This window comes from Phaenicophaeus curvirostris, chromosome 8 (genome assembly GCF_032191515.1).
Source record: "Phaenicophaeus curvirostris isolate KB17595 chromosome 8, BPBGC_Pcur_1.0, whole genome shotgun sequence".
NCBI classification, from domain to species: Eukaryota; Metazoa; Chordata; class Aves; order Cuculiformes; family Cuculidae; genus Phaenicophaeus; species Phaenicophaeus curvirostris.
Genome location: NC_091399.1, coordinates 39,657,516 through 39,668,682, shown reverse-complemented (window position 1 = coordinate 39,668,682; position 11,167 = coordinate 39,657,516). Strand labels below are relative to the sequence as shown.

Sequence of the window (11,167 nt, the reverse complement as noted above, 5' to 3'; positions counted from 1 at the left end):
CAGCCTGCAACTGAACAACCCCAGAGAAGAATTTCACACCTTTTGCTTCAGCATATACAGTTTTCTCTGATAAATTAGTTTTGCGCTGTTAATGACAGCACTGGTTAGGAGACAACGTGTCACAAGCAGAGCATGATGGGTTTTCCTAGAGCAAAGCTGAAACACTGCCACAACAATCCCAACCAAACACAGGCTGGATGGGTGATGAGAACGCCTACCCCTGCAGAGAAATCCACCTGAAGAAACCTGGGAGGCCCAAGAATGAACTGCAGTCACGGTAAAAGTCCAAGCTCTTCAGCCCTCTGAGTGTCTCTCAAGGCTTTAAGAGCTCAGCCTTTTGGAGGATGGGAGTAGCAGAAATTGTAAGCATCTTGCATTTCTTTTAAGACTGTAAATGTCCTTAAATTTTTTAATTAGAATCTTAATCATTGCAGCATCTGTGTCATGCACCTAGAAGAAGCTAAGTCCTTCATGACTGCTGTTATCCTACAATATTTCTTTAGCATGCTCATTTTATCTCAAAAAGGGTATTACCTTTTTCTTTCATTGCTCTACACACAGTTTCTTGTCAATCTATTATTTGCTAGAAAATATACCTAGACAAGCCCCACGTAGATGGGGACAACTTTGTATGCAGTGTAGAAAATCATTCCTATCTGTAGTTTCTATAATTCAACGATTACTCTTGTCCTTCCTTGACCTAAATCTCAGGCAGCAGAGACCGTGCAGGACTTGCCTAACAAGTAAATGTTGTTACCTATGTAAAAAAACAGACAATCTCTCTATATTTGATAGAAGATCTCTGCTCAAACCTAGAGCCATGAAACCATGTGTGTTGAATAGAAGCACACAGGAATTTATGCTAATAAAGAACAACACTATTGCCTTGGCCTAACTCAATACCAGTTCACTAGCTTCACACATTGATCCCTCCTTGGTTTTGTAGCACAATGTAATACTCTGTTTTCTAGGTTTTAAAAGTTCCTTCTTCTTCAGTAGTCCTCAATGAAATCATCCGAGCCTAGAGGTGAAGGTGTTTAAAATAGAATTTTCCTTAACACAGGTGAAGAGAGAGGTTCCAGAAGGAAACATCTTCAAAAACTTCAGCATTATTCAATTAATAGTATGTTAGTGTCTTTCCTGTCGGCATTCTGAATGCACAAAAAAGCAAAAGCCATCCAAGACAGCCAAGGTAACCTAGCAGCAACAGACTTGCAAAGCAGTAACACCAACATCATATGAATTTCATAAATGGAATATTCGAGGAAAAAAAAGCGCACTATTCTTCATCGAACATTTGGCTGAACAGTAGAGTTTAGTGATACACAGCACTGCTGGTGTCCAGCATTCAGATGGGTTCAAGAAAAGATTAGTCAAACTCAAGGAAGGAAAATCTGCTTAGGCCCAATTGGTAGACCACCCTGGACACCAGCTAATTAAAGGGGTGGGAAGACACAGTGCAGACGCATCACAGTATTCTTGCCCTTCTTTTATATTTTTCCTTGGCATTCGCTGCTGCCTAAAGGCCAGAGGCAGAATTCAGGCCCAGAATTCCTACAGCTGCAGTCTTCCACCCTCTATGCCTCTTCTTCCTCTGTGGATCTGAGGAAGGCTCATGGCCATTTTTTGTAGCATTTTAAATTATTGTTTGCATCTGCAATGTATTAGAAAAACTTGGCAGGACTGCTTTTAAAAAAAAATCTCAAATATGGAAGCTAAAACTTCCCTAAAATATGACAACTACTCCCATTAATTTTAAAACAAGAACAAAGAAGGTGTGTTTCAATGGAAACTGAAGTTCTAAACTAATGGACTGCCTTGTATAGATGTCAGGGTATCAGTTCAAGAAAACTCAATTTTCCTTAAAAGTAGCAAAAAGAAACAGCTGCACCTCCCAGCACACTTCAGTGGTGGGGCGGAGAAGCTACATCTCCGGGGAAGTCATCAGGCATACGCTCATTCTAATTTAATCATCATCATGGAGACTGGCAGCAAGGATAACTAGGCTGCCGAGCCTTCAGCCCTCCTAGAGGGAACAGGGTTCGTTCCCAACTGCCTGGTAACTGGAGTAGTTGACACCAGAGTGCCTGCATCTCCCTTAACACCCCGAGGTGTGTTCTCCCCCACTTTTTGTGCAGTGAGGTACTGGTGGTCCTCGCCCGCGCACCCTCTCCCAATCACCAATTCCCCACGTCCAGGCTCGTTCCTGTCTAGCCTGGGCTCAACCCCCTCCCCCTTCACATCTAGTTTAAAGCTCGATTTATGAGCTTGGCTAGGTTTCTGGCAAGGGCTTTAGCCCCCCTAGGAGACCCATGTGTCCCGCCCTTAGCGAGAAAGCCTGGGGGTGCGTGAGCCCCCCCATGATCAAAAAAGCCAAAGCCCCTCTCCTCGCACCAGGCTCGGAGCCTCCTCTTCTCCAGGCTAAACAACCCCAGCTCTCTCAGCCGCTCCTCATAAGGCCTGTTCTCCAGCCCTTTCACCAGCTTTGTTGCTCTTCTCTGGACTCTCTCCAGAGCCTCAACATCCTTCTTGTGGTGAGGGGCCCAGAACTGAACACAGTATTCGAGGAGCGGTCTCACCAGTGCCGAGTACAGAGGGAGGATAACCTCCCTGGACCTGCTGGTCACGCCGTTTCTGATACAAGCCAAGATGCCATTGGCCTTCTTGGCCACCTGGGCACACTGCTGGCTCATATTCAGTCGGCTGTCAACCAACACACCCAGGTCCCTCTCCTCCAGGCAGCTTTCTAGACAGACTTCTCCCAGTCTGTAGCACTGCATAGGGTTGTTGTGCCCCAAGTGCAGGACCCGGCATTTGGCCTTGTTAAACCTCATGCCATTGGACTCTGCCCAGCGGTCCAGCCTGTTCAGATCCCTTTGCAGAGCCTCCCGACCCTCCAGCAGATCGACACTTCCACCCAGCTTAGTGTCATCCGCAAACTTGCTAAGGGTGCACTCGATGCCTTCATCCAGATCATTGATGAAGACGTTGAACAGGGCTGGACCCAGCACTGAGCCCTGGGGAACCCCACTTGTCACTGGCCTCCAGCTGGATTTCACACCATTTCCCACCACTCCTGGGCCCGGCCATCCAACCAGTTTTCCACCCAGGAGAGTGTGCGCCTGTCCAGCCCAGAGGCTGACAGTTTCTCAAGCAGAACGCTGTGAGAAACTGTGTCAAAGGCTTTGCTGAAGTCCAGGAAGACCACATCCACAGCCTTTCCCTCATCCAGTAGCCGGGTCACTTTGTCATAGAAGGCGATCAGGTTAGTCTGGCAAGACCTGCCTTTTGTGAACCCATGTTGACTGGGCCTGATCACCCGGTTCTCTTGCATGTGCTTCATGATAGCACTCAAGATCACCTGTTCCATGACTTTCCCTGGCACTGAGGTCAGACTGACAGGCCTGTAGTTTCCTGGGTCCTCCCTGCGGCCCTTTTTGTAGATGGGCACAACATCAGCCAGCCTCCAGTCCAGTGGGACTTTCCCAGTCTTCCAGGACTGTTGGAAGATGATGGAAAGGGGTTTGGCCAGCACATCCGCCAGCTCCTTCAGTACCCTAGGGTGAATCCCGTCCGGCCCCATAGACTTGTGACTGTCCAGTCGGGCTAGCAAGTCTCTGACCACCTCCTCTTGGATCATGGGAGCCTCATTATGCTCCTCTAGCTCCTGGGTTTGTACACAGACAGAACGACCCTCCTTACGACTAAAGACTGAGGCAAAGAAGGCATTAAGTACCTCAGTCTTTTCCTCATCCCGTTACTGTTGTCCCTTCTGTGTCCAATAGGGACTGTATGGTCTCCCTAGTCCGCCTTTTATTATTTATATATTTGTAGAAAGATTTTTTGTTATCTTTCACTGACTTGGCCAATCCAATTTCTAGCTGAGCCTTAGCCCTTCTGATTTTTTCCCTACACAATCTCACTTCCCTCCTGTAGTCCACCCAAGAGGCCTGTCCCTTCTTCCAGAGCCCATAAACATTTCTTTTCTTCTTGATATCCCTCAAGATCTCTCTATTCAACCAAGCTGGCTTTCTCCCCTGCCGGCTTTTTTTCCGGACCACGGGGATGGCTTTCTCCTGAGCTGCTAGGACCACCCCTTTGAAGAGCTCCCAGCCCTCCTGGGCTCCCTTGCCCTTGAGTACTGTCTCCCATGAGACTTCACCAACCAGCTTGCTGAAGAGATCAAAGTCTGCCCTCTGGAAATTTAATGTTACCGTCTTGCTAACCACCCTCTTCACTTCACCTAGAACAGAAAATTTTATAATCTCATGGTCGCTTAGTCCTAGGCGTCCACCTACCGCCACATCCCCTACAAGGCCTTCTCTGTTCACCAACAGGAGGTCCAGGAGGGCGCCTTCCCTGGTTGGTTCATTCACCAACTGTGCAAGGAAGTTATCTCCCACGCACTCCAGGAACCTCCTAGACTGCTTCCTTTCTGCTGTGTTGTACACCCAGCAGATATCAGGAAGATTGAAGTCTCCCACCAGAACCAGAGGCATTGATCTACAGATTGACCGCAGCTGTTTATAGAAGAGCTCATCAGCTGCTTCTCCTTGGTTGGGTGGTCTGTAACAGACTCCCATCACAAAATCTACCTTCTGGTGGGCTCCTCTGATTTTGACCCACAGGCACTCAACCTCCTCATCTCCACAATCCATCTCAGTGATGTCCAAGTCCTCCTTTACAAAGAGGGCTACCCCACCTCCTCTCCTACCCTTCCTGTCCCGCCTGAAAAGCTTATACCCCACCATAGCCGTACTCCAGTTATATGAGTCGTCCCACCACGTTTCCGTGATGGCAACAACATCATAGGCCCCTTGCCCTACGACAGCTACCAGCTCTTCCTTCTTATTTCCCATGCTGCGTGCATTGGTGTAAATGCACTTCAGCTGAGCTGCCGAGCCTTCAGCCCTCCTAGAGGGAACAGGGTTCGTTCCCAACTGCCTGGTAACTGGAGTAGTTGACACCAGAGTGCCTGCATCTCCCTTAACACCCCGAGGTGTGTTCTCCCCCACTTTTTGTGCAGTGAGGTACTGGTGGTCCTCGCCCGCGCACCCTCTCCCAATCACCAATTCCCCACGTCCAGGCTCGTTCCTGTCTAGCCTGGGCTCAACCCCCTCCCCCTTCACATCTAGTTTAAAGCTCGATTTATGAGCTTGGCTAGGTTTCTGGCAAGGGCTTTAGCCCCCCTAGGAGACCCATGTGTCCCGCCCTTAGCGAGAAAGCCTGGGGGTGCGTGAGCCCCCCCATGATCAAAAAAGCCAAAGCCCCTCTCCTCGCACCAGGCTCGGAGCCAGGTATTAATCGAATTCTTCATCATGGCTTCCCCCTCCTCTCTATTTAGCATTGGGATGGAGCAGAATACTACTTGTGCCCCAGAGCCCTCCATCACTTTCCCAATTGCCCTGAAGCCATTCTTGATGGCTTTGGCCTTTTTGTTTGTTAGGTCATCATTACCAGTTTGGACTACTATCAGAGGATAGTAGTCTGTCTCGTGAACCAGGGAAGGAAGTTTTCTAGCTACCTCCTTCCCTGATGCCCCCGGTAAGCAGCAGACCTCTCTGTGGAGCGGGTCCGGTCTGCAAATGGGTCCCTCCGTTCCTTTTAGGAGGGAGTCCCCTACAACAATCACCCTCCTCTTCTTCTTGATGGAGGATGTTTTTATCTTTTTCTGAGAATGGTGCAGCCTAGGGAAGGATTCTAGGCTGTGGGAGCCACCATCCTCATTCTCAGGGCTGGATTCCACCTGCAGCACCTGGTACTTGTTCGCCAGGGGGATCTGGGGCTTTGCTGTATGGGTGAGGGGAGTAGGTTTCCTTCCTCTGGCAGGAACTTGCTGCCATTCCCCATCTCTTGTTCCCCCAACCCTGCAGTTTGCAGGTGGATGATGTTCGGACACTCCAGCCCCAGCAGGCTGCTGAGTTTGTGAGAGGGCCCTGCTCCACTGGTCAATCTCCCTCTCACACTCCCTGATGGTCCTCAGTCTCTTCACCTCCTCTCTTAGCTCCTTCACCATGTGAAGGAGTTCCCCCACTCGAGCGCAGCTTTCACAAGTGGGGCCAGGACCAGAGGCACGAGCCGGTGTGGGAGGGGGGCACCGCCTGCAGCCCAGGGTCTGGGTAGCTGCATGCACCCACTGTGGCTCTGTCTGGGTGGCAGCATCCACCCTGCCTGCTGCAGCACACGGAGCAGCTTTAGCCTTCTGACGGGTGGCCACCATGGTCTTCGGTGTCTTCTCTCTAGTCTCTAGGTCCTCTCTGCGCCCTGCCTTCTCGCCCTGCCCGCTCAAACTGCCCCGCACCTCTTTGCCACGCTCCTCTTCGCCGTGCTCCCAGGGGCGCCGTTTAAATCTCCCGCGGTAGCTGCCGGGACCGCCCCCTCCCGTCAGGCACCGCGCGGGACCGGCGTGTAGGGGCTGTCAGGACCCCCGCCTGGGTTTTTTATTTTTCTGGGATTTTCCCGGCTCCGGGAAGCTCCCACCGCCTCAAAAAGTCCACCCCACCACAGAACTCACCGTCCTGCTGCTAGATGCTGCCTTCTCTTTCTCCCATGTTTTCACAGAGGCGTGGCTGCTCCCCCTCAGCTTTCACTCCCGCCTGCTCTGCCCCCTCCTGTGACCCATCCTCATCCTCATCTACCCCTGTCCCAGGAGCTGCTGGCTGTGGCTGGGTGCCCAGACATAGACCTTCTCCTCTCGCAGGCTGTCTCCCTGTTGGCCCTGTTCCCCCATCCCCATGTGCAGGGGTGCTCAGGGAGGTTTCTGACATCGGCTGCTTTCCAAGGGACGTTGTTCCACATGGTTCTTCATGCTGTGCAGACAGGGGACGTGCTGTGCTCCACTCCCAGCCTGCCTCATCCGCTGGCACTGGCCTTCTTTCCTCGCACCCCAGTGCCGTCTCCCAGTTTGCCCCTTGCCTGCTGTCCACGGCTCCATTTGCCACACCTCCTTCCCCATCCCTCCCAGTCTCCCAGGCTGTGCCCCTTTCCTCAGCTGACACCCCTTCAGGAGCTGCTGCCTCCATCACACTCAGTCCCCTCCACGCCACTCCCACCACCTTCGCCTGCACCACCGCCCCTTCATCCACCCTGCCGCACCTTGCCATCTCCTGTCCCGCTGCTGTCTCAGCCAGAGTCCCTAGCCCAGCCCGGCCACCCACCACAGCAAAGGCCACCAGCCTTGCCTCCCCCATCCTGCCCACACTCAGAACTGCGGCAGGCAGAGCTGCTCCATCCATCACCCCCTCATCAGAAAACTTCTCCTTCCTTCTCTCTTTTGCACCGTCCAGTGATCCCTCCTTCCCATCTACCAGCTCACTTGGACCTGCTGCTCCACTTATAGTCCCCTCTCTGCCTCCTGACTCTGTTCTGCCTTTCTCTGCAAATAAACCCATCACCTCTCCAACAAGTCTTTCTTCCATTGCATGCTCTTTCTTTGCTTTGCTGCCTAGAGATGGGGTTCCACTTGAACATGTTTCTGCTAAGCCCTCCTCCTCCCCAGCTGCTGTGGTCTCCTCCAATGGAGAAGACACTTCACTTATAGGATTTCCTCCAGCATCCACCAGTGCCTTGAATCCAGGTGCTACCTGCCACAGGGAACCCTTCTCAGAATCCACAGACTCCTTCACTGCATCCTCTGCACTGAGAGAGTTCCTTTCTACCTCTGATGCCTTGTCAGTCTCAGATGTTGCAGCTCCTATGGCAGCTTCCCCCATTTCGATCTGCTCTTCCCCTGCTGCTTTCAGCTGTGAAAACTCATTTGGTTTCACAAAGTCTACTCCCCTAAGTGTTGCTTCTCCTGTGTGAAAATTGGTATCCCCTAGTGTTTCCAGAAGAACCTCAGGCTTCTCCGCATCCTCGTCCCTTTCAGAAATGGCTTCCTCTACAGCCTCATCTCCTTCAGGGCCAACTACCCTGGTAATATCTTCTGCCACACGAGCGTCCTCCACAGCCTCATCTCCTTCAGGGCCAACTACCCTGGTAATATCTTCTGCCACACGAGCGTCCTCCACAGCCTCCTCTCCCTCAGATACAGCATCCGCCACAATGTCTTTCCCTGCAGAACCACCCTCCTCCATAGCCTCCTCTGCCTCAGACACCATCGCATCCACCACCTTCTCCATCAGAGGCTCTGTGGCCCCCACGGCTTCCTTTGCTTCAGAGACCTCTTCTGCAGCCTCTTTTCCCTCAGAGACTTCCACAGCCTCCTCTGCCTCAGACACCATCTCATCCACCACCTTCTCCATCAGAGGCTCTGTGGCCTCCACAGCTTCCTTTGCTTCAGAGACCTCTTCTGAAGCCTCTTTTCCCTCAGAGACTTCCGCAGCCACCTCTGCCCTCTCAGACACCACTCCATCTGCCTCCCTGCATAGCAGTGCCCCTGCCAGCTCCTTTCCCGTAGGTGTCTGCACTCCCAGTGCTGCCTCACTCTCCGTCCCCTCCATCAAAACTTCCTGCTCCCCGCATGCCACCTCTACACCAGACTCCATTCCCTTCCCTGTCCCCATGCCTTTGGGATCTTCTTCTGCCATGGTGCTGTCCTCAGGAGCAGATTCCTCCACCGCAAGCTGACCCTCCACCAGCATCACAGCTACTGTGTCTTCCTTGGGAAGAAAATCTCCCATCCGTGCCATTTCTTCTCCTGCCTCTTCAGTGCAAACATCTCCTCCCTCAGTAACAAAATCTTCCTTCTCAAGTGCTTCTCTCTCGTCTATCATGTGCCCTTCTCGTACCACTTGTTCTGCTGCCTTCTGCACATCAAGTGTTCTTGTTCCTTCTGCCAAGAAAGCTCCATCTGCCGCTATTAAGAATTAATCAAAACATTAGTTTTATTGAGAACTGTGTTAGCATTAAGGCTGGTTTATGGGGTTATTATTAAAGATTCTGTCTCTCCCAAGCAATGAAGGTACATCAGCATGGTGATGAGAAGAAAACTTGCTGTGCTACTTCTCATCACGCACCTGTGTTCTGTTCTACTGCTGCCATTCTGGCATCTGGCATAACTAATTTGAGGAAAAATGTTGATGCATGACCAGCTATCAAGTCTGACAGTTCGGCCTGCCTTGCCTAGTCTCCCTCCCTCCCTCACCTGCCTAGCGGGAAGCTCAGGTGTGTGTATGAAATAGCTCTAAGCTTGACAGCAACATTCAAAAATTAAGAAATAGGTGGTAAATTGCTGTTGTAAAACATGCACACACAGGAAGAATACTACTCAGTTGTTCATGCAAAATGGATAATTGCTTCCCACGGGTTCTGTGATTACATCAAGGGAAATAATTCCTGCCCCCTGGGAATTTTACAGCAATTCCTCCATTGAACCGGGTGCTCCAGGGTCTGTCCCTGAGCAGGCACCCTGCAGTCTGTACTGCGGCACCGCTGCTTGGCACAAATGTGGAAGGTTCCTATTCTTTAGAAAATGAGAAGTCTTGTGTCACTGAAAGGAGCGAGGATCCATGTCTTCCCCGATTTGTCTCTGATTTCTGCCTGGCGCTCCCAGATCTCAGTGCCTGCTGGCATGTGTGTGGCAGCTGATGATGCTCATCACACTCCATGTGCCTTCCATAGAGTTGGCTTCATTCGCTTGCTGGGAACCTTCAGATTTGCAGTTAGGTACAAGATTTTATCAGGTTACAGTGTTTCTGGTATTTCTTTTCTCAAAATCTCTTTGTACCATTGGATTGTTTGAGCATTTCGATAGAAAGAAGTGGTGTAAATGTTGCTGTCAAGGGAATGTAAAGGCCTGATTTTCTACCCATTGCAAAAAGAAGGAATGCCGAGGGAGTTAGGAAGATTCACCAGGAGATGGTTAGGTGGACATAAGGAAAAAGTTCTTCACCTAGAGGGTGGTGGAGCACTGGATCAGCTCCCCAGGGAAGCAGTCATGGCACCAAGGCTGACAATATCTAAGAAGCATTTGGGCGACTCCTTCAGACACATGGTATATACACAAAAGCACAGCGTCCAAATTGTCCAGCTGCTACTATTGGACTGAGTCTAATGCAACAGATTTTGCAAGTCCCTGTAAAAGACATGATTTGTTCACTTTGTCTAAAAGAAATCAAAGGCTGTGCTGTGTGTGGCATAACTATTTATAATCATTAGCCAGAGTAAATTAACTTTGCTGTGTGTGAGATTTCCCAATCGTCAATTATGCCAACTGCCAACAGGGAGATGAGTTTGGGAGACAAACAGCATGGAGATCAAGTCTGCAGTGCAGCTTCATTCCTAGTCTGTCATTCGCATCCTATGCAAACAGTCCCATCCTACCTGTCTTGACAATACATTTCCCAGGGAGGCCCCATGCTACCTGAAAGCAAAGAGAAACTCACTAGATTCCTGCTTTCTGCAGCTGTTGTCTTGACTGGTAGCCAATTTTTTCATGGCCTGGATTCCTTACCTATGGCCACTATGACTACCAAAGAAAGTATTAATTTTACATGACTACAGAACCTAGCTAGTGATCACCCAATTTTATACAAGTTAGGAAAGAGAAGAGCACAAGGAGTGTTTGATAGCCTAGAAAGGAAAGGGAAAGGGCAAATACTTCTATAAAAAGATTTCAGGGGAATAAGATTTAATCCACATTCCTGATCAACAGCCAATTTCACCTTCTTTGGCACCACAGTCTGTATTTGTTATGTTCTCTTCTTCCTCATCTGCGTGGGAATCGCTAGGTTCAGGTTCAGAATTCACATGAAGATCATTTCCAATCACCTTTGCTAGTTCCTCCTGGATTGGCTTGCAACCTAACACAAAATTAAAAAAAGAGGAAGCATGAAAGAAACCATTAAAAAGCAAAAGGGGAGAAGAAGGCACGCAGCTACCTCAGCTTGGTTTAAAATTTAGAAATTTAATATTAGGGCAAACTCAATTTGAGCCATGTAAATCTTCACCAGTAAAAAAAAAAATTTTAACATAGGTTACAACCAAATGGAGAAAACTATTAAAATTCCAAGGTGAAATTCATGCATTAGCATCTACCAAAACACAGAGCAGCAAACTTCCACATTTTCACAAAACAGTGAGATTGCTTTCCTCAGGCAGGCTGAGAGAGGTCCAACATACAAGCAACAATGGTTTTTTCTAGATATAACATTATTAATGTTCTATGAATACTTAAAAAACATAAACAACAAATTCTACGTGATGTTTCCAACTACAGTTCTGATGA

At 49.7% G+C, this 11,167-nt stretch overlaps 1 protein-coding gene across 1 annotated transcript in view; it reads right to left on the bottom strand.

Moving 5' to 3' along the window:
- Positions 1-6,524: 6,524 nt before the first annotated feature.
- The window catches only part of LOC138723736 (glutamate-rich protein 3-like), a 28,514-nt gene continuing 23,871 nt past the window's right edge, over positions 6,525-11,167 (bottom strand). Inside the window, exons 12-13 of the mRNA XM_069863096.1 lie at positions 10,605-10,742; positions 6,525-8,797 (exon numbers count right to left, since the gene is read on the bottom strand). Of these exons, the coding sequence (XP_069719197.1) occupies positions 6,525-8,797; positions 10,605-10,742 (2,411 nt within the window). The remainder of the gene's footprint in view (positions 8,798-10,604; positions 10,743-11,167) is intronic.